The following is a 24,629-nucleotide window of genomic DNA, read 5'->3' as shown; positions in this document are numbered from 1 at the left end:
TGTAGATTCATTGTTACAGTACCCTCTCTGTCTGCCAAAACCATTTCCAGTCACTTGGCTGAAGGAAATTTAGTCTGACATTGCCAATTATGTGTCCTGCCATTGACACCCACTGACTTCCCATCATCTCCATTTACAGTGGTTTCATGAACAACAAACCTAGACTGGTACAGACTGGAACCAGGTTATCTTCAGTGATGAACCCAGATTCTCTTTGTGCACTGATGTTGGTTGTGTTCATGTCTGGAGGCCTTGTGGTGAATGCCTCAGTCTTAACTTTGCTGGCCGGGCTGAGTGGCTCAGACGGTTAAGGCGCTGGCCTTCTGACCCCAACTTGGCAGGTTCGATCCTGGCTCAGTCCGGTGGTATTTGAAGGTGCTCAAATACGTTAGCCTCGTGTCGGTAGATTTCCTGGCACGTAAAAGAACCCCTGCGGGCTAAATTCCGGCACCTCGGCGTCTCCAAAAACCGTAAAAGAGTAGTTAGTGGGACGTAAAACAAATAACATTATGATTATTAACTTTGGTGTAGCACAACTCACCACTCTGACTAGTAGTTGCTGGTCTGGGGCACCTTTATGGACAACAGTCAGTGACCCCTAGTGTTATTATGAGGGACATAGGCAACATAGCAATATGTGCAGAACATCCTTCCTGTAGCTGCATAAGATGCTCTTCATGGCAGGGCTCCCAAGAAGCATATTCCAGGAGGCTGATGCTCTGCCACATACAGCATGGTTATTCCAGGAATGCCTCCACAACATTGCCACACTTCTGTGGCTTGCCCAATCGTCAGACTTACTGCCCATTGAACATGTCAGAGGCCCACCTGGGGTGCCAACTTCAGCAGCATAGGAGTTTACAATTAAATCAATAATATATTATGGTTCCACCTATTCAACACAATAACACTTAGTAATGCGAGGTTACATCACAAGTCGATCACAAATGGTACCGGTTTCGACCCCAGATCTGGGTCATCATCAGCCGATAGTCCGACTCTTTGGCTGAACGGTCAGCTTACTGGCCTTCGGTTCACAGGGCCCCGGGTTTGATTCCCGGCTGGGTCGGGGATTTTAACCTTAATTGGTTAATTCGAATGGCACGGAGGCTGGGTGTATGTGTTGTCTTCATCATCATTTCATCCTCATCACCACGCGCAGGTCGCCTACGGGAGTCAAATAGAAAGACCTGTACCTGGCGAGCCGAACCCGTCCTGGGATATCCCGGCACTAAAAGCCATACGACATTTCATCAGCCGATAGTTCAAAAGGTACAAGATAAAAGCAATGCATAGATGAATAACAAGTAACGTAGAAGATATAAAGATTTTTTCAAGACAAAATTCATGTGGAGCTATATAACACTTGAGTATAAAGCACTAGGTTTTGAATGTCTTTAAAATCTTGATGTGAACATGAATAAATAGCTCGAAGTTAAATTTTATAATCCTTTTTTTGATGTATTAAGATGCAAATAGCTAGTTGTCTTTTAATGCAGAAGAGTTGAAATTAAACACCATTGTAAAGAGAAATAAGTAAAACAGAGTGCATTATTAGAACAGTTGAGAATCACAGTTGACAAACGAAGGTATCTTTAAGATAAATGCTCAAGTAGTTCTTGAGGTGATACAGATGTTGATTCCCATAGGGAATAGACAAATATTTCAAGAAAAACGTAATATAATATCACGCTGTGTAATGCGAGTTATATATTATATTTTTCTCGATCAATTCATTGCCTTTAAAGTCTTTCTCTCACGTAAATTAGCTTTTATTACTCTCATTATGTCTTTCTATTTCCGCATCGAACTGGGAATTAAAAACAATATTACCTTCAAATTGATCTCTTCGCCACCTCAAGAACTACTCAAGCAGTTATCTTAAAGATACCTTAGTTTGTCAACTGTGATTCTCAATTGTTTTAATACTGCACTCTGTTTTACTTATTTCTCTTCACAATGGTGTTCAATTTCAACTCTTCTGCATAACAAGACAACTAGCTATTTGCATCTTAATATATCAAACATAGGATTATAAAATTTAACATCAAGCTATTTATTCATCTTCACATCAAGACTTTAAAGACATTTAAAACCTAGTGCTTTATATTCAAGTGATATATAGCTCCACATGAACTTTCGTCTTGAAAAAATCTTTATATCTTCTACGTTACTTGTTATTCATCTATGCATTGCCTTTATCTTGTACCTTTTGAACTATTAGCTGATCTGTGGTTGAAACCGGTACCATTTGTGATCGACTTGTGATGTAACCTCGCATTACTAAGTGTTATTGTATTGAATAGGTGAAACCATAATATATTATTAATTGTAATCTCAGTTCAATACAAACCAAAAATGAAATTCTTATCTTTCATTGCCACAAGATACCATGATGAGGTAGACCCACAGGGTGCCCTTTCCTATCCTGACGTCACTGTAAGAGCTATCTGTGTCGGTGCAACGTAAAGCAAATTGTAAAAAAGAAATATTGTTTTAAAATATCCAGTTAGCTCCAATGAACTATCATTTTACTCTAACATCATAATCACTTACATCAATATTACAATCATCCATATTGAGTTAAATGAGATTTTGACAACTCCTTGGGGTGTTTTTTTTTTTTTCCAATGAGTGTGTTTAAAAAGTGTTGCCATTGCAGCATTATTAAACTAAGTTCTGTAGACATCATCATTTTGGTTGCAGGCTACTTCTACAGTCTGCTTACTCATTACCTGTTCTCATGACAGAACTTCACTTCCCCAGCATTTTTCTCATCATTGGCCTACTCTCACCAGTCCTCATCTTCTTTGTCAGTGAAGCTGTCAAAAGACAAGAGATCAAGTGAGTAGTTTCATTCTTACTGCCTGTGTTGAATTTTGCTCTTAATTTCTATTAATAATGTCTTATGGAGGTTAGAAATTTGATTATTGCATGGCTGAATTGTACTTTTTATGTAAATAGTATATTTCTTTTTGAGATCATTATTCAGCATTATGACTGTGTAGTGACTTTAACCCAGACAGTGGGAGGTTTTCACAGAGCTCCTAAGCCAGAAAGGCAGGTATTTTCAGAGAAAATGATATATTTGTAGGAAGCAATGAATTAAAGGTAGTTATTGAAGAAAAAATATGCTAACACATTCATATAATCTTCAGTGGTTATTAAAAGCTTACTTTACAATTTCTTTGATATTTAGAAATTTCATGATCCGTATTGAAGCGTGATTACAATAATTGAAATTAATTAATAGGGGTCCTTCTATTCAATACACAAACATTTGTTAATGTGAATCAATCACATGTCTTTCACATGAGGTGCAAGGGCCATCCGGAAAGTAGTACCCGTTAGCGTCGCATGAAGCGCTGACGACTCGGGTAGTCGCTGGGCAAGATCAGACCGCGTCAATGGCTCGTCTGCCTGCTCTGTGCGAGGTTGCGTGATGTTAGCGTTGCCTGTGTTGTGTCTGTGATCGTTTAAAATGTTTAAACAAATTGAGAACCCTGCCAGTTGTGAAGTGATGGCCGTGATTAAATTTCTTAATGAACGAAACGTTCGACCTTGTGATATTCATCGCCAGTTAACAGAGGTGTATGGAGACAATGTGATGGACGAGTCGTCTGTTCAGCGCTGGTGTCGCAACTTCAACCTGGGGAGGGGGAATACACATGACGAGGAGCGTTCAGGGAGACCATCTGTCATTACAGACCAACTGCTGAGCACAGTAGACGAATGCGTGTGGAACGATCAGTGCGTCACAATTGATAAACTCTGTGAACATTTTCCTAATGTGTCTCGAACAATTGTTCATGAAATTGTCAAAGACCATCTGCATTATTCAAAAATCTGTGCAAGGTGGGTCCCTCGCATGCTTACAGAGGAGCACAAAACCAAGCGTATGGCTGCAGCACTGACGTTTCTGGGACGTTATTCCGATGAAAGAGACTCTTTCCTGACTCGCATCATTACTGGGGACGAAACATGGATTTGTTATGCATCACCTGAGAGTAAACGACAGTCAATGGAGTGGCATCATGCTCATTCACCAGCCAAACCAAAAAAATTCAAGAAAGTTCTGTCCATCAGGAAACTCATGGCAACCGTTTTCTGGGATCGCCGAGGTGTACTGCTCACTGATTTTATGGCCTGTGGAGACACAATTAATGCTAATGCATATTGTGAAACATTAAAGAAATTACGGCGGGCAATACAAAATCGACAGCGAGGTCTGTTGTCTACAGGCATCATTCTCCTTCATGAAAATGCCAGGCCTCATGCAGCTGTGATAACACAACAACTTTTGCAGCAATTCAAGTGGGAAACCTTCGACCATCCCCTGTATAGCCCGGACTTGGCCCCTTTGGATTTTCCTCTCTTTACGAAGCTTAAAGACTTTCTGGCGGGAAAAAAATTTGACAGCGATTAAGAACTTAAACAAGCCGTGACTACGTATCTCAATACGCTGGCGGCGGAGGACTATGACGCTGGAATACAAAAACTCGTCCCACGTTATAACAAATGCCTAAATTTGCTTGGAGATTATGTGGAAAAGTAGTGTAAAGTATGCTCTTTCCAATAAAAATGTGTATATTTGTTAATATTTACTCCTGTGTCTGTATTGCGCAAATGGGTACTACTTACCGGATGGCCTTCGTACTAGTTTCGGCATTAAACTTGTGCCAGCTCCGTCCGCCGATCAAACAGGCTGCTCAAGGTTCCAAAAACACCATATTGAAGTGAGAATTAATTCTTTGGGTCTAACCAAGTTCATCATATGCACGTTTATTTTTGGAACCAAACCACAGATCAAACAAAGTGTTAACTTCATATGACTTTAAACTCTGCAGCATAATTTCAACAAGGTCAAAGAACTAAAGACATACACAAGCTGGACAAACCAACATATGTACAAAACAACGTTGTCATCATGATTTTAAAAGAATTTTATACTGAAGTGCAACTTATCATGTACCATATTTTATTTAAAATTAATCTATGTAGGTGTTACAGTGTGTTTTAAAGTTGTTTCTAGTTATTGTGTTCGCTTGGATCTAACAAAGCGTTAACTTCATATGACTTTAAACTCTGCAGCGTAATTTCAACAAGATCAAAGACATATACAAGCTAGATAAACCACCATATGTACAAAACAACAGTGTCATCGTCATTTTGAAAGGATTTTATACTGAAGTACAATATTATCATGTATCATATTTTATTTAATATTAATCTATGTAGGTGTTACAGTGTGTTTTAAAGTTGTTTCTAGTTATTGTGTTTGCTTGATTTGACTCAGTGGCTGATGATGGCACAGGTTTAATGCCGAAACTAGCACCTCATGTGAACGACATGTGATTGATTCACATTAATAAATGTTTGTGTATTGAATAGGAGGACCCCTATTAATTAATTTCAATTATTGTTACAATTTCTTGACACTTTTTTTTTTTTTTTTTACCTTTCTTTTGGTATTATACTGGTATTTTGTGAGTACTCTCTTATAATCAGGGGCTGCCTGGCCGAGGCGGTAAAGGCGTGCTCGGTCCGCCCGGAAGGACGTGGATTTGAATCCCCGTCAGGAAGTCGTAAAATTTAACAAACGAGATTTCCACTTCCGGGGGTGCATATGGCCCTGAGGTTCACTCAGCTTACACCAAAAATGAGTACCAGGTTAATTCCTGGGGGCAAAGGCGGCCGGGCGTAGAGCTAACCACTCTACCCCATCACGTGCCGAGGTTAACAATGGTGGAAGCCTTTACCTTCCACTCCTCCAAGGGCCTTCATGGCCTGTAAGGAGGTGACTTTGCTTTTGCTTTGCTTTTGCTTTTGCTCTTATAATCAATACGTATTTATCTCCAGTTCTTAAATTATTCACATGAACAAAACTAACACAATAAGCTGCCAAATTTCAAAAGAGTTGATTTCTTTCCAAATTCATGCCTTTGTATGCGGAGATTTATTTACAAGTTTTTCAGTGCACTTAGCATAAGAATTGGTTTCAGTCACTACCACTAATTTCCCAGGTGTGGTACAGAACTTTTTTTGTGCTTTACTTAACATCTCTTCAGTATATACTAAATGTACTGAACACGACCCAATACATTGAAAATTTATTGCAAGTACAATACGTTTGTAAAATTTCAATATTCATGGAATTGACCCCCCCCCCCCCCAAGGGCAGTTTACGCGCACTGTACAGTTGTGCTGGTGGCAGTGCCAGACCTGTAGCTGAGATCATTTCCAACGGAACAAATATGACCTAGGCCACCATAGCTCAGCTAGCAAGAGCATCCGATGCAAAATCAGAAGGTTGCAGATTCAGATCCCATTGGTGTGTGTTTGACCATTTTTATTCTGTACTTAACATCTCTTCGGTACATACTGTGTGTACTGAATACGACCTAATATGTTGAAAGTTTATTTTGAATATAACTACAGTGAAACCCCGTTAGTGCATTCTTCATTAACACATTTTCACTCTTAGCACATCATAATTTCGAAGTCCCTATTCTCATCGTATTAAATCTATATAAAAACTTGCTTGTCGTGTCATGACTTTTCGCTATAACCGCTTAGTACGATCACATTTTTCCTAGCCCTGAAAATGTCATTTGTCATCCCTTGTGAAAGAAACATGATTTTCAACTCGGGTAATAGTCGTTGCCACAGTTGCGTGATTACGGGAAAAGGCCTCGAATTCCTAAACTTCACAGGATAAGTTGCAACTTCGGAGAGCAAGCCGTTAGCCTGAGGAATGTTCAGTTTTGCTTGCGAGTTAGCCGCAAGATTGCTGAAAAACAGTGAGCCTGCTTGTGCTTATATTTCGCATTCCATTCAGAAGTTAGAAATTTATTTTGTGTTGAGTGGTACAGTGAAGTGTAGTGAATATTTTGCACGTGATACGGTAGCCTATATCTGGATTAGGAACATAAGCATGTGAAACTGACTAGCGTGGTGCATATTTGTCTTGTGATAGCCCAGTTATGGATACAGACAAAGTCGTGAAATTCTTTACTCATGAACACAAAATTAAAATCCATCCACATCATTAAGCACACAGAGGTCTTGCACCTTCAAGTTTCGTCTTGATTGCTCAAGTTGGTTGAAGTTTTGTCGACTTCAAAATGGCAGTCAAAGTCATTCCTCCCGGTCGCACATGGTCAAGTGTAACTTCCAGTTCATCGTGTGAGAGTGTGACCAGAAAATAATGCTTAACAATCCACTGCTCCGAAATAAAAGGCTTCTACTAACATTTGTTTTAGAAAGAGTGTGATCTGCAATGTTACTTCCGATACCAGGCGAGTTGGCCATGCGGTTAGAGCGCTGTGAACTTGCATCCGGGAGATAGTGGATTCGAGTCCCACTGTCGGCAGCACTGAAGATTTTTTTCCGTGGTTTCCCATTTTCACACCAGGCAAATGGTGGGGCTGTACCTTAATTAAGGCACTGTCGCTCCCTTCCAACTCCTAGGCCTTTCCTATCCCATCGTTGCCATAAGACCTATCTGTGTCGGTGCAACGTAAAGCCTCGAGCAAAAAAAAAAGATACTTCCGATATTTTTATTGGCCCCAGTGCACATGTTTTCATGTGTGTTGTCTGGTGTTTATTACACCTTTCAGTACACTTGTTATTTTACTAGCCCCAGCAGAAAAAGGTTTTCATATTTGTTCTCTCCTGTTTTTTCACACATTTTAATACTTTCCACTCATCTTTAGAAATTGTAGATATAATTTTCACTGTACCCATTAATACATGCCGTAAAATGCTATGTCAGAAAAATCTTATCTAGAGTTTCCATATGCCTGTTGGATAGTTTTTATTCGTATATTCAGTAGTACGCTTTCTCGCTTAACATGTTCTTTTTCCTTGTCCCCTGCAGAAACGCCTTAACGAGGTTTTACTGTATATCAGATCAGATTTTGATTTCCATCCAATAAATATTAATTTTAAATGCTTAATTTCTGATAGTAAGAATATTATTTTAGAGGACAGAGAGGATTATCAACTATATGTAATAGGTATTTACATTATTTAAAATTTAATGTTTCAAATTCCTAATAGATTTAAAAATACAACTTATAATATATGTGGATAAGGTATGTCAAAATTTTTTGCTCCTAAGCACAGTAAACTTGGAAAGAACTTTGGAACATCTAGATTTTTTTATAGATCATGGGGACAAATATGCCACATTTCCATACTATTCTATTTCATCTTGTCACTTCAACTAAAAATAAATGAATATAATATCTATTGTAGACTGCAAAGAAATAAACTTCGAGAAGGATTTCTTATTTAATAACTCCTATCACCGAGCTCGATAGCTGCAGTCGCTTAAGTGCGACCAGTATCCAGTAATTGGGAGATAGTATGTTCGAGCCCCACTGTCGGCAGCCCTGAAGATGGTTTTCCGTGGTTTCCCCATTTTCACACCAGGCAAATGCTGGGGCTGTACCTTAATTAAGGCCACGGCCAATTACTTGCCATTCCTAGGCCTTTCCTATCCCATTGTCCCCATAAGACATATCTGTGTCGGTGTGACGTAAAGCAAAAAAAACACTCCTGTCATAAAGTTAATGCAATTAATTTTATTCTATTCTATACTGATGTTCTGTTTTCTTCTGTGCAGGGTGAATGTTAGATATCAGAAGAGAGCACGTCTTGAATTTGATACCAAGCTTGGAATGAACTCGCCTTTTTAAGGAGCCTGCCTCTGGTTTTATTGAAACATCTGTATGTTGTGAGGAGAACTGAACTTCAAATAGCTGTGGGGAAGTGAGAGTTGCTCAGCATTCCTGGAGTGCAGATTATTTGCTCTGTTGATACAACTATAGTTAATATGACAGATGTTTGGCTTAAACAACTTATGTTCCACAGGAGACATCTGTAGAGGTTATATCTGATATTTTGCTAAACTCTATCTGATGCCTCAGTGCTAGAGGGTTACAACTCAGTGACATAATCTTTATAGAGCAGATGTTCACAAGAAAGATGAATGTAATTGATCCATTTTACTGTTTTGGGACTTATTATAATTTCTTCTTGCCATTTGATCCAGTCACATGAGTATACAGAAAACTTTTGATTACCAGATATCTAATTTCATAGAGAAGTATTAACACATGATAGACATGATCATTCAAAAACATATGCATACTGTAACAAGCACAGTTTTATGATTTTATCAGTAACAGTCATAACCTTATTCTGTTTGCTTTGGTGAAATGGCCTTTTTTTTTCTACTTACACATTGCTTGTATGCTCTCTTATAAACATTGGGAGAATTGAAAGAACTTGGAAATCAGAATAGTTTTGCCCTGTATATATCAATAAATATTTTTGGTACCTCTGATGTGTGTGGTAAGATGTTCCTCAATAATCTCTTCATCACTCTTACACACTAAACTGCTCAAAGCCCAATTCATATACTTCTTTTTACAGCCACTCACTACCACTGGTCTCGTCAACTACATTCTCTTAAACAGAAACTTGCATTAGGCCTACATGGTCTCCCTGAATTCTGTAGAGCTAGGTACTAAGAGGCTGTCTCAATTTCGTTCCTCAGACAAGCTATTATAATGATATTCACATTATTCCATGCCCTACAAATGTTGTAAATTTCATCAAGCACAATGAGGGAGCCTTCTTGCATTAATTCTTTCTCGAAATTTGACCTGTAATATTCCGTTTCAGCCTGTGATCATACGTTCATTCTTCTGTTGTATGGGACTTCTTAACCCAAGCATTGCCTTTCAAGATAAGATTATCTTTCATAGAGCAGCATGGTGTGTTATCTAATAGAACAGTTCCATTTGGCAATTTCCTTTCTTCTAAATAAATTAGCACACCAGGAACAAACTTGGAATGGACTCTGTCTAAGTTCCATGCTGATTCATATCACGAGATATTAAATTAGTCATTGCTTTGAATTCTTTCAGTTTTCTAATGATGCAAGGCTTTGATTAATGTGGTGAAGATCATGTTGTTCTATGAAGCTGCAGAATTTCTCGAAATGGATCATAAGTTGCATCTCTTAGTTTTTTTTTTTTTTTTTTACCTTCATTTATGTTTTAAAATCTTCAGAATGTTTTTCTCAACTAATAGGACCTCTTGTGAGAACTCGCTGTGCTACCTTTTGTTCGAGCCACAAATACGTGTCTTGTTCTAGATCTGTGTAACTTAGTGGACTATCCACTTTGCTTGTATATTGTGTTACGGTTTTTAATTAGTTTTTCTTCTTGAATGTGTAACCCATGAGAATACATTGTATTTATCCTTCCTGTGCTTCTTTTCTCTTTCCTAGCTTCCTGACCTCAGCTGACACTTTTATGTTACCTTTCCTTGCATGCTCCATTCTTTCAAATATGGTTGTGGTGATTTTTGTTGTAAGGCAAGAAAACAAAACAACAACAGAAAACATACAAGTTATCAGCCTCATATTTCAAGTGTACTACAGAATGTATTTAATTGTAACATCAGCAGTCTGATATAACTTTATTTTCTTGAAAATTCATGTCCCTGTGTTCAGATTCCACATGAAATTCTGATTTTCTTAAAGTAGAATGCCAGGAATAAACTGGATACAAGATATCTTGTCTAAGAAATAGGAATATTAAACACACAATACACTAAACAGAGGTCTGAGGGACGAGGGTGCAATAGAAAAGGAGGCAAACATGAAACCACAAAAGGAAAAGGACAATGTCCATATCTCTTCAGGTAGACAGACTTGCTCCTACAGTTCTACATCCATTTCTTCTCATCCCCCAACAAACTTGTTTGTGCTTCCCATATTAATCAGGAGGGTGTGCTTGAACTCTCATTGAGGGGCCACCTCAACAGATCTTCAGTTTTGAGGTGGAAAGTGTAAGATGGGTTGCTATATTTCTAGAAAACAGATCTCAGAGAATTAGAGTAGGCAAAGCTTTATCTGACCCTGTAATAATTAAGAGGGGAATTCCTTAAGGCAGTACTATTGGACCTTTATGTTTTCTTATATATAAATGGTATGAGTAAAGAAGTGGAATCAGTGATAAAGCTTTTTGCAGATGATGTTATTCTGTATAGAGTAATAAATAAGTTACAAGATTGTGAACAACTGCAAAATGACCTCGATAATGTTGTGAGATGGACAGCAGGCAATGGTATGATGATAAAAGGGGTTAAAAGTCAGGTTGTGAGTTTCACAAATAGGAAAAGTCTTCTCAGTTTTAATTACTGTGTTGATGGGGTGAAGGTTCCTTATGGGGATCACTGTAAGTATCTAGGTATTAATATATGGAAAGATCTTCATTGGGGTTGTAAATAAAGGGTACAGATTATGGTTATGGGGGGAGTTTAGGGGTTGTAGTAAAGATGTAAAGGAGAGGGCATATAAGTCTCTGGTAAGACCCCAACTAGAGTATGGTTCCAGTGTATGGGACCCTCACCAGGATTACTTGATTCAAGAACTGGAAAAAATCCAAAGAAAAGCAGTTCGATTTGTTCTGGGTGATTTCCGACAAAAGAGTAGCGTTACAAAAATGTTTGGGCTGGGAAGACTTGGGAGAAAGAAGACGAGCTGCTCATCTAAGTGGTATGTTTAATTACAATAAACAATGTTTTATTATAAACCATTGTTTATTGTAATTAAACATACTTTCAATACGGATTAAAACATGAGGTTAGTTACTTTTAATAAGTGGTATGTTCCGAGCTATCAGTGGAGAGATGGCGTGGAATGACATTAGTAGATGAATAAGTTCGAGTGGTGTCTTTAAAAGTAGAAAACATCACAATATGAAGATAAGGTTGGAATTCAAGAGGACAAATTGGGGCAAATATTCATTTATAGGAAGATAGGAAGAGAAGTTAGGGATTGGAACAACTTACCAAGGGAGATGTTCAATAAATATCCAATTTCTTTGAAATCATTTAAGAAAAGGCTAGGAAAACAACAGATAGGGAATCTGCCACCTGGGCGACTGTCCTAAATGCACAGATTGATTGATTGATTGATTGATTTATTTATTTATTGATTGATTTATTTAAGAAGGCTGGATAAACACAGGAAAAGGGAAGAGGTGTAAAGATGAAGACAGGCAGTAAAGACTATGCACAAGAACAGGAATTGTTCCTTTCTATTACTTACATTGTTTTGTTGAGATCCTTTTCTGCTACTGTACTTGCCCTGTTTCTAGTTACACCTGTATTCATCTTTATGTCTCTTTCCTTTTTCTGTGTTTATCCAATTTTCTTCTTATCCTATACTTCCCTAATCAAGACGGAGGATCTGTCACAGTGACCCCTCAGTGAGTGTTAATGTCCGCCCTCCTGACGAAGCTGGGAAGCAGAAACAAGCTTATCAGGTGCTGAGAAGAAATGGATGTAGAAGAACTTGGATTGATGAGGGAAGCCATCTCTTTGAAAACAGCAGTGTATATGAGCTTGCATTCGAGAGACAGTGGGTTCGAACCCGTCTGTTGGCAGCCCTGAAGATGATTTTCCATGGTTTTCAGTTTTCACACCAGGCACATGATGTAACTGTACCTTAATTGAGGCCACGGCTACTTCCTTCCCACTCCTAGGTCTTTTCTGTCCCATCGTCACTATAAGACCTATCTGTGTCGGTGTGATGTAAAACAAATTGAAAACAAAAATCAGCAGTGTATGAAGATGGGGTTGATTGTTCTCGTTTCCTCTTTCCGTTGCTCCTTCTCACATGGATCTGTCATTTTGTTTATCCTGTTAGTGTTCATTTTTTAGTTCCCCTCTCTCAATATATACCTTATTTACTCGTGTATTAGACCCCCACGCGTATTAGCCCCCCTCCCCCCCTTGGCTTTTCGAGACAAAGAAAATTTAAAAAATAAATCTCACATACAAGACGATTTTTGGAGACGCCAAACAAAACATGGTACTATGCATTAATAAAACACTGGAGACAACGATCGTACAAATTTAAACATTATGATAATAAAACTCATTATCGCCACACCTGTAGATATCCATAAATGTGGCAAACTTTCCTGTTATATAGTTTTAATCTTCCCGTTGTGGAACTTCTGGCACTATGCGAGCACTTGATAGCATACCTAACCCAAACAGAGCAGTCTCTCTCATCTCATTTACAGTAGTTTAGGTAAATCCTGATGTGATAAATGTAGAGAACAAGCATGAAATATACTTTAAAATAAGGGTTTGACGTTCAATAGCAGCGGTTTTCCAAAGAACACTTCCAGTCACTATGTATTACATTTGGAAGTACTACTCGTAACATACGCTAGTTATCAGCTGGTTGTTTGGCACGCTTTTTACAGCATGGCTTTATTCAGAAGGAGTGGCTTCTGCTACACATACACCAACTGGGAATATCAGAGACCATCTCCAGAAACCACTTGGGAATAGATTCTCACTGTTTGGACTCTAGTTGGGAACAAAACTCTTTTTAAAAGTTTCAAAAAACGGGACCTCGAATGCTCTCGATGCATGGCTGACGAGATGACAGTGAAGATGACATTAGAATGACGACATACCGGTAGCAGGGAAGTTGGCGGCACAAGACGATAATTCAGTGATTAGGTTTACTCAAATTTACTGTGTGGTAGGCCTACTGCTCAACTGACAGAGACAAATGACTGGCCATTAAGTTCTTTTGCATCGATATTGCATAATATGATAACACGATACCCTTATCCCTTTTTTCTACGGAGTCGAGCATGAAGTGAGATGAATCTTCATAGCAAGTTTTTACGAATGTATGCCCTTTCTGACGTTAACCTAATCAAAGGAATTAATGAGATGAAACAAATGACGTTATATGAGCAACTGACTATATTTACTTTATATGTAGGCCTAAAAGTCGTGTTCACCATCTATCGCCTTTTTACATTTAAAAATACTGCCTTCCAATGAAAATAGCCAGCATAACTCAACTACATTCATAAGTTTGTTAAAGAATACTGCCATGTGTTCACTGTACAAAATTTGAGGTTATCGCATATTGGACCCCCTTACTTTCTTGAGCTATAAAAGTGGAAGAAAAAGGGGTCTAATACATGAGTAAATATGGTACTTGAATTGACACTTGTTTGTTCCTTTCTGTTATTTAAATCTATCTTGGATGCCCATTCAGTAATCCAAGATGTCCAATTTACAAAATAGACTTTGTGTTCAAAATGTACTTCAAGTACTGTACCTAAATACTGTACAATCTCATTTAAGTTCCTCTGAAGGGCTTAGTAAATCAGATAGTTCGGAAGCCAATTTCAGTAATTACAGTTTTTTAACATTCAACGCAATGGCTGTATGCAGTAGCATGCAAATTAATCTGAACACAGGATTTTCTAAGGCTTGTTATTAATAGTTGGCAAAATTGTGGTTTCTTTTTAACTCAGTCATTAGTTGAATGTCTCAAAATGAGGTCGTTAACAGTTTCATTGCTGTGTTATACTGCAGTTTGTCATGGATACCACTCTGTGATGTTGTTAAAAAATAGTGCATTAGCTGAGCATACCTCTATAGCACAAAGACAAATTGCTTTGCAATGTGGTGGTGATGGGGTGACTACAGTAAATGCATTTTTGATGCAATTCTGAGAAATTAGGTCCTTTTTTATTTTTGAAGGAAGGAAACTGTGGTTGGATGGGAAAGAAAAGTTAAAAAACCATGATTTTGATCAAGCAGGTGAAATATTCATATTACGGCATTTTACCACAGGCTATTGGAAGTTGGAAGAAAAGCATGCCGACCAGCAAGGAAGAACATCTGGTGGACATAATGTACAAAAGGCAATTGATAGTGGTTAAACTCCTTAAAGACTGGACTGTGAATGATTGCAGAAAGTTGTATTTTCTAATGAAAGTCATTTCAAAATTTGTGGGCAGTTGTTCCATTTGCACATGAAGAACAGTCAGAGTAAATACCACAGGCCTATATTCATGCATGACCATCTATTCATAAAATGTGATGTTCTGGTGATGTTTTACCCACAAATGGCCAAGACCTTTGGTCTCTGTTCAGGGAGTAATAAACAGTGAACAGTACTAAGAAACCCTTCAAAGAAGAGTGCCCAATTTACAGAATTTCTCTCAAAATGTTTATGGTGTTGTTCTGTGAAATCTTGTGTCATTTTGCACATCCAGAAAGGTGAGCAGTAAAAAGAGAGTGGTGAAACTCGATTGATCACCCTTTATCAAGGTGGTGTTTCATGATTATGAAATACAGAATATTTGTGCAAAATTGATGGAATCCATGTCAAAACATGTTGGTGCTGTCCTAGAAACAAAGGTGGTCACATCTGTAATTTTTATGAATTTGATTACAGGATCCCTTTTCTGTATCTTGTTTGGATTAATTTGCTCGTTGCTGTACATGTAGATCTAGGGAGAATGTTGTTGCTATTATTATTATTATTATTATTATTATTATTATTATTATTATTATTATTATTATTGTCATAATCTTTGACAGAGAGCTAAAAATGAAAGATTATTTAACAAGCTTGATTAAACTAGTCCAACATAACTGTACACAGTACAAATCTACCCCTGAACCTCATCCCTCAAGAAAAATGTTGTACTGTTTTGAGGAAAGGGACTGTAAAACAATAATGCTTTACTGTTTCTTAGACCTTGCTGAGGATAGCTGATATACTGTACAGTATTTATAAGCTTTTTTTTTTTTTTTTCAATAGCTTCGCATCTTGAAATTTTCAAAACTATGAAATAGGGAGAATAATTATGAAATATTTGCCAAGCAAAGTTGAGCATCTGTCGACGTCAGATAATGTTCTGTAGAAGAATGAGTTTTACTCATATTTTCTTGCCTTCACCCAGAGCAGTGGTATTCAGCTGTTTCAGAAGTTTCATTGGTGATCATGCTTTGTTGTGGGCATAAGCCACTGGAACTTTGTGTGTAAAAGTTTTATGATACAGTAAAGAAGCCCTTGTCTTTTGATTTTGCTTTGAAAATTCAGGTTAAACTGTACCTATGTGATCCCGAATCCCAATAGGCTAACACAAACTGGAAAATAATAATAATAATAAACATTCATTACAAAATTGCCAAAATGTCTCTTAAGTTCCATAATATTTGCCTTTGAGTTTGTAATCCCCTGTAAATAAACTGAATACCTCTATGGTCCTTTATTTTTGGTGTCCTCTCTAGCATTGTCTTCCCTAAAAATGTTAAAATAGTATAAATCAGTATTGTACAATTCCTGACTTTAAAAAAATTGTGGATGTGCAGAAGAGTCAGTGTCACTTTGTATATTTGATCCTTGTCTTCTTTGTCTCACTCTTTAATACACACTTTGCGAATAAACTTATAGACTTTTATTAAGTTAGAAAAGTGACAAGCAGCATTGAGGACACATTTTAAAAGTAGGTAAAGCTCTGTGTATTAACCAGACAAGAAATTGTTCCTTTTGGTTGTGCTTTCTAGGGGACTTTGCAAGTTTCAGCTGACCACTTCTGTAATAATTCCATACAATGTTGAAATATATAACATCATTTGCCATAATGTAATGTTGAGACAGTAATTATCATGGAGTGTCTGTTGGCTCCCAGCTGAATGTCAATACCCAAGATGATGTGAGAAATCAAAATGTGAAATTAATATGAAATGTTCTGTACATAACTTTGAGGACAAACTTTTCTTCTTACCGACGATGAATACCACTGATTTGGAGTACTTTGAGTATATATAAGAATATTATGGGAAATTGAATTTTGCTCTGGTTGAAAAATCTATTAGTTTTACTTCCATTGAAAACTGTTGGCCTGCCTTTTTGTCTTGTTGTACCTTGGCAGTGCTCAAGAAGGCCATTGTTGACCCTCCTGATACAATCCTAGTGTTTGTTTTAAGATGATGAGCAATTTTCATAGTTTCATGTTTTTGAGTAATGAGGAGTATATCGTTACTTTTATATTGCAATTATGAAAAAGAGTGTACAGAATTCTGTAGCTATCATGTAATTATGAGGAATAGTCAAGACGTTGTGTATAAACTGGGAATTCAACTCACATTCTTTGCAGGTTGTGCATTCAGAGCCTTTATTGTCAGTTGTGGCATGTCCTTTCAAAAGTACAAGTCTCTCTTATCAACTGGTCAAATGCACACAAAACATTCCACACTGCCAGAAAAAAAAATCCATGCAGCAGCCTTAAGGATAAGGTCATTTTATTAACAAGCGATGTGAGAGGTACCTCATCATTGCAGGAGTACAGTATATGATGTCAAATTCAGACCAAATGAAACACACGTCACAGTAAAGGGTATACAAACAGTCTAATCGATACATAGTGTACCCCCGTCTGGCGACAATGCAGCATGTATTCACGCATGCAAACGATCATAAAGGTGCCAAATGGCATCCTGCGATACATTGTCCCAAGCATCTTGCACCTTTTGATGCAATTTGGCAATGTTTCTTGTAGGCTCTGGAGAACGTGTAAGTTCCCATTTTATCATGTCCCATACGTGTTCAATTGGCGGGAGATCCAGTGATCTTGCTGGCCAGAGTAGTTGTTGTACACCATGTAGAGCACGTTGCATCACTCAGCTGTATGTGAACATGCATTGTCCTGCTGAAAAAGCCCATCACCTTCCTGTCGAAGAAATGGTAATAGCACGGGTACAACAACCTGTGCTATGTAGCAGGCACTGGTTGCGTTGTCCTGTAGAAACACCAACTGTGACCACGAGTTGTAGCTGATGGCCCCCCCACACCATAAAGCCTGGGGTGGGACCTGGGTGTCGTGGGCAAATGCACTCTGGGATTGGCTGCTCACCAGGTCTACGCCGTACACGTGTACGTTAGGGTGTCCCTTATTTTTCAAAGTTTTAATTTTGCAATGCATAGGTTACTGTTTTATTCATTTGGGCCTAAAACACCCGAAAACAATTTTTTTCCTTATTTGGAACAGTGCAACCCGTGCCGACTCGCGCGCAAACATGTCCATACAAGTTGCGTCACAAGAGTGGCACGCTTTCATTGTTATTGCCACTTAGTTTTCGCTTATTGGGTAGCTAGCACGGATTGTTTTATATTTCGAAGATGTCAGTAGAACTAAGGAGCAGTAAAAAAAGCATTTTCTTGGTTGGTGAAGTAAATGACCAAATAACAGGCGCAAAATTACCATCTAATCGTCAAGTTCTCGCAGTTCTATTTTTCAACATACGTGAGGTTAAGTTGACTGTTAGTGAAAGCGCAAATCTTGTCATTCGGGAGTGCAATATATTCTGGGAAAAGGCTAGAATACCTACCAGAGCTGTGCCTAATTGTGTTAAGAAGTTAGGGGATCTTTATCAGGTCTGACGAGAACTGCAAAAAAATAGCAAGAAGATTCAGGATTTACATAGACGCCGCGAAGAGAACTTCCAACTTGAATTATATAATTTATTTGATATCGCACATGCTGATGCTCTTGAAAGAATAAAAATCGAAGAAGATAAAATATTTTTGCAGGGTGCCTGGCGGCTGTTGTCAAAACGTTGGCTGAAATTGAAGAAAGGGCCAGGCTGAGAAAACTCACAGAAGATAAAAAGAGACTAAAGCAAATGCCTTCCGCGAGCTCATTGGAATCTGCAAGTTTACAGACCTGTGATACACCATGAAGACATAGAACAACAATCTACAAGCTCTGAAGAAAGCCTGGAAGAATTTCTGCCATCCACATCTCTATCTGTAAGTTCTTTAGCTACATCGACAAGAAGAGGAAGAAAAGATTTTATCACATCTAAATTAGTTGCAACTTTAGACAGATGTCAACTAAGCATCAGAGATTCTATTTATATAATTCAGTCTGTAGTAGAAGCACTTGGTCTTAGTTCTGACAATTACCCGATCAACAAATCTTCTATTCAACGCATTCGAACACAAATGAGAAAAGATAGAGCTAGATCCATTAAATGCGATTTTCAGAATAACGTGCCCGAAGTAGTTACTGTTCATTGGGATGGAAAATTGTTACCTGCTCTGGACGTAAGAAGTTCTAAAGAAGAACGCCTACCAATTATTATTTCATACGACGAGGAAGAACAACTTCTTGCTGTGCCGAAGTTAGATAACTCTTCCGGCAAAGAGCAAGCGAAAGCAGTGTCAAATGCCCTTCATGACTGGAACCTGGATGATAAGGTACAAATAATGTGCTGTGATACAACAGCATCTAATACAGGACGTTTGAACAGAGCTTGTGTGCTTTTAGAGCAAAAACTAGAAAGAGAGTTGTTACTCTTTCCTTGCCGCCATCATATTTACGAACTGGTGATCAAAAGTGTGTTTGAATCAAAGATCCAACAAATCACTAGCAGTCCTGATATTCCGCTGTTCAAAAAGTTTAGAGACAACTGGAAGAATATTAATCATAGTGCCATCGAACCGTACACTGATTTTGTCCAACAACTTCTCTGTGAGGCAAATATTATTGAATTGGTGACGTTTTTTAACAATGAACTGGCAAAATTGACTGTACGAGATGATTATCGCAAGCTCATTGAGCTCGCTATTGTTTTTCTGGGTGGAGATATTAAAAATAAAATAAAAATCAGACCTCCTGGTGCAATGCATCAAGCACGATGGATGGCAAGAGCTATTTACTCCTTAAAAATGTGTTTACTGAAGTCCCAGTTTAAAATGAGCGCTAAGGACAAACAAGCTTTACAAGATGTTTGTTTATTCATTGTGGCAGTTTACGTAAAGCCCTGGCTTGGATCTAGTTTGGCGATAAAAGCACCGAATCAAGATTTTTGTTTTTAAAGACCTTAAAAGATTACGAGAAAGTTGACAAGTCGATTTCCAATGCGGCTTTAAACAAGTTCAGTCAACACTTGTGGTACTTGTCAGAGGAAATAGCCATCCTTTCAATGTTTGATGATGAAGTTGATGAGCAAACCAAAGGAAGCATTGTAGAAAACTTACAAAAAGAAAGTTTTGGTGATTCCGGAAAGAGATATGTTCCATCAAAAGAAGAGATGTCTGGCTCTCTATATGGTACGTAGTAGACTAGTAGTGTTTAATCTGGTATTTAATTTAGAACTTATTTGTTTTATTTATAGGCACTACAAGTATTTTTCATCTTGTTTCAGGGAAATCTTTGAGTGATTTTGTTTCTGTCAAGAGTAAAGATTTATTTTCACAACTGAAACTTGACAGTGGTTTCCTTCAAGAAATTGTATCTTAATGGAAAGACAACTAGGCATTTGTGGAAGCTAAAAAGAAGGTTTCTACCTTAAAAGCAGTTAATGACACAGCTGAAAGAGCTGTTAAGCTAATGACAGACTTTCATGGTTTGATTACCGCAGATGAAGAACAGAAGCAGTTCTTATTACATTGTGTGCAAGAACATAGAAACATTTACCCAGACTGTAAAAAAGAGACTTTGAAGAGGAAATATCCAAATGAATAACTATAAAAATTGTATCTTTTTTGTTACTTACAAGAAGAGCATTATATAAATTTCTGTTTTCATTTGTATTTCTCTAAGATAATTGTTTTGTGTGATCATCTACAACTACATTTAAGAGACCCTTTAAGCAGCTACTTTCTAAAACTTTTAGGCCCTGTCGGCACGGGTTAAAATTAATGTAGGAAGTTGAAATTCTGTATTTGGGTAACTAATAGACTAATAAACACAATAACGGGGTATGCGTTTCAACAAATGAAAAAAAAAAAAATTTTTGCCCTTTTAAGGGACACCCTAGTGTACATCCATCATTTGCATACAGACAGAATCTACTCTTGTCCCTGAAGACAACAGAGTGCCATTCCGCTCTCCAGTCTACTCTTTCATGACACCAAAGTAGCTGTGCTTGGCAGTGTCGTGGTGTCAGAGAGAGCCTGGCCAGGAGCGCACGTTATCGTAATCCTGCTGCAAGCAGACAGATCGCAATGGTCCTTGGTGACACAGCAGGTGCAACATGTGACCGGATTTCATTCTTGGATGATATTTGGTTGGCCACCGCTGCTCGCACAATGCGTCGATCTTGACATGCATCTGTATTGCGCGGACGTCTGGAGCCTCGTCAACGGGTGTGGGAATGTTCCACAGACCACTGCTCAAAACAGTGACACACCACCGATACACTGTGGCAACATGTACAGCAATCTGTCGATACATCCATCCAGCTTCCCGCAGGCCTACAATACAACACCGTTCAGATGACTGCAATTGTTCAGCAAGAGCATGTACTCACTGGCGGGGCATGGTTGTACTCTAGACTAAATGTTGGAAACATTGTTTACCTCTAAGCTCAGCACAGTTATTGCCTGTAGAGTCAAAACAGAGTGCGCACAGAGCGCCATCTGATCACCAATGTCTGTGACAAATGAATCACTAACACAACAACCCCTCGGTATGCCACTGAACACAGTCTGTGAGGATGTAGCATGTTGTTTTTTCTGGCATTGTATTATTATGATTTTCTGTGATTGACCAGTTGACAAAATAGGAAGGCTCTTAAAACAATATTTTAATCCTTTTTAATTCCTAGAATAAAAAGAAACATTTGTACTCATTGTTACTTAGGTAATATATACATGAATGTGTTTTCAGAGTGGTACAGTAGACATTTCAAAACTGTAACTGACTAGAAGTTGTATTTTGAACATACAGCTCCTATGTGTTCTTTTCAATTTGTTAATGATGCATCATTCATGAAATGGATGGTGATAAAGAGGGAGATTCAATGTATATTTATATATGTGTGTGTCTGTGTGGGTGCAAATGCTTCCTGTATACATAGCAGTAATTTCACAAGTTTTAATACAGGGCTTCCATTTATCAAATTCACTAACCACAGGAACCTCCGTATGGACATCTCTGCCAGGCCAGCAAGAAGAACTACCTGTTCCAAAAGGATGCAGTTCAAAGATGCGGTAATATTTGCCTTACTGAGGATGTTGGCATTAACCTCTGAAGCAGAATTTACAATGCCTATACATGCTTCAGTTCAAGTTACATCCCCTCTCAATAGATGAAGTGAAACCCAATACTCAGCACGAGATTTCCTCCAGAGGGATTCAGATGTGCCTTTAAGATGTGTTTGAGTCCTGTAAGCCTTTTTTAGATGAACAAGGCTGGTGCTTGTAGAACTTCTGTAAGGTAAATTTTACTGCTTATTTTAAGCAGAAATACCTTTGGAACAGTCTGTATCCTCGACAGGGGCCAAAGAGCCAGGACCAGGGTTTCAAAAGATTAACTATGTCCATCAAATGTTGAATCTGTTCAGAAAGGGATATCGTACATGAATGAGGGAAGTTTCATACCATAGTGAACTGTGGGCACTATTGATCACACTGTTATCTATTGTAGTTTCAGAGAAAATTATCGGGTAACTCAGCATCATTCATTTCCTGTGCTGTTTATAACCGTTTTTAACTGCTAATTAGTTGCTGTTTGTTTTGCATTACATGAGTTTCAGTTTATTTCCCCAGTATCCAGTAATCGGGAGATAGTGGGTTCGAACCCCACTGTCGGCAGCCCTGAAGATGGTTTTCCGTGGTTTCCCATTTTCACACCAGGCAAATGCTGGGGCTGTACCTTAATTAAGGCCACGGCCGCTTCCTTCCACTTCCTAGGCCTATCCTATTCCATCGTCGTCATAAGACCTATCTGTGTCGGTGGGACGTAAAGGAAATAGCAAAAAAAAAATTTTGTTTTAATGTTTATTTCCACTGTAAAGTTTTGTTTATGTACTCCTGTTTCAAATTGGCTAAAACTCTGTTTGTGACCCTAAAAATCACTTACCATCATCTCAAACTCGACACCAACTTGGTCAATCTTGCTGTGCTTGCCACTGAAAATGATTTCACTGTACAGTTGGATTACAAAGATATCAGAGACAAATTTGATTATGAGAAATCAAGAAGGTAACCACTAAGCTGCTGATTACTCTCATTTTTCTGGTGCCTACTGACCAGAGTTCTGGGAAATTAGATCATCATCAGCCAATTCTATCATTACATGATGTGGCCTCTTTAAGTCATGAACTCAGGTAAGTCTTTAGCAGAACTCTCCAGGTGGAACGGTGTCGAGCAGTCAGGTAGCACCAGCTATTCTCTTGATGTCTCTGTCCCATCTGTCTGGCGGTATTCCTCTAGGCCAGGGCCTCTCAGGGTGCATGCGCGTGGTGCATGCACTGTGCACGGTGCAAAGACGACCGCTTGGTTGACCAGAGTGCAGACCCCTCCACTCCTCTCTCCCCACACCTGTCTCACCCGTTCGGCCTGTCTCCGCGTTCCTCACCTTCACTGCTGTTTCTCCCCCACTGCGAAATGTTTACGTGTGGTGAGCGGAGACGCTCAGTTGTATGGGACAAGGTTACCAGTGTTATTAAAAAAATTAAAAAAAGTGAATTAGAAATACACATACATGTTTGAGAGGAATGTAAACATAATTTAAAAAATGCAGAACCCGTAACCAAAATGAAAATGCTACAGTACTGGAACAAACCTCATTTGTGGATATAGAATGCTCTTCTTCAAGATGTTTCAACTTCCTTAATTCTTTCTCTCTGACGTTTCCTATGATTTCACAATAATTTTCCGAATGTAGTCTGTTGTAGTGTCTTTCAGCAGACGATTTTCTTACGCACGTAATTATCGTCCCTATCGTCCCACAGATTAAGCATTTGGCGTTATCGTCACGACAGACAAAAAAAAACAAAAAAAAAAAACGAAAGTTCCCAGTTCGATTGAAATGGACTTTCGGAAGTCTTGGCTTTCTTCGAAACAGGTTGCTCCATTATTATGTTGTTGCCGTGCGCTTATCTATTTCACTGATAACACGTCGTCTACCACCAAACGCTTCGTCGCTCTCAGCACACTACACCATCCGAGTTAAGCCGAGTTGAGGCGAAGCGTACCGATGCACAGTGCACAGAGCCTATGCACCTCGCTCTGCACGCGTGAAAGTTTGGGCGTTTGAGAGGCCCTGCTCTAGGCCTTTGATGATCTCTTGGACTCCATTCTAACACTAGCTTCGTCCATCTGTCATCTTCCCTTCGAGCAATATGTCCAGCCCAGTGCCATTTTAAGGTGGCTATTTTCTCAAGAATGTCATTAACTTTAGTGATTGATCTGATGTCATCTGCTCTCTTCTTATCTTTCCTTGTAAAACCCAGCATTGACCTTTCCATGCCTCTCTGCACTGTCCTAAGTTTCCCTTTCGTAAATTCGTTCAGTGTCCAGGTCTCACAGCCATAAGTCAGCACAGATAGAATGCACTGATCATAAACTATTTTCTTCAGATTTACTGGCATATTTGATCTAAAGACAGTTGAGTTTCTTCCATATGCCTGCCATCCTAGCTTAATGTGTTGAAAAATTTCTGGTCTTATTTCACCTTTCATAGTCATCAACTGGCCCAGATAGATATATTCATTGACCTTCTCTAATGGCGTGTTGTATCTGTTCACATTTCCTGCTGTGACCCACCGATAGATTGTGCCCAACATATGCAGAAATTGGTCGATATGTTCATCGAGCTTTCCATAGGCCTACACTGCAACCCCATTCAAATGGCGGCAGTTCCACATGTTATACCCTGGTGTCACTGAACACAGTCCTTGAGGATGTTGCATGGTGGTTTTTTTGGCAGTGTATATGTTTAGTCTATGATTGAGAAATTTCATTCATATAAACATAATAT

General features: G+C 38.5%; 1 protein-coding gene and 1 long non-coding RNA gene across 5 annotated transcripts in view; one reads left to right on the top strand and one right to left on the bottom strand.

Moving 5' to 3' along the window:
* The window catches only part of l(2)k05819 (transmembrane protein 94-like protein l(2)k05819), a 304,060-nt gene extending 293,782 nt beyond the window's left edge, over positions 1–10,278 (top strand). The window contains exons 27-28 of the mRNA XM_067150433.2: positions 2,707–2,844; positions 8,630–10,278. Coding sequence (XP_067006534.2) covers positions 2,707–2,844; positions 8,630–8,702 — 211 coding nt within the window. The 3' untranslated portion in view covers positions 8,703–10,278. The remainder of the gene's footprint in view (positions 1–2,706; positions 2,845–8,629) is intronic.
* Positions 2,688–24,629, bottom strand: part of LOC136876451 (uncharacterized) — a 46,117-nt gene continuing 24,175 nt past the window's right edge. For all 4 annotated transcript variants that reach the window (XR_010860591.2, XR_010860592.2, XR_010860590.2 and 1 more), the window contains exon 3: positions 2,688–2,822. This is a non-coding gene — a long non-coding RNA (uncharacterized lncRNA). The remainder of the gene's footprint in view (positions 2,823–24,629) is intronic.

Source organism: Anabrus simplex, chromosome 6 (assembly GCF_040414725.1).
Source record: "Anabrus simplex isolate iqAnaSimp1 chromosome 6, ASM4041472v1, whole genome shotgun sequence".
Taxonomy (NCBI): Eukaryota; Metazoa; Arthropoda; class Insecta; order Orthoptera; family Tettigoniidae; genus Anabrus; species Anabrus simplex.
The sequence above is the reverse complement of the archived record's forward strand: the minus strand, read 5'-3'. Positions and strand labels throughout refer to the sequence as shown.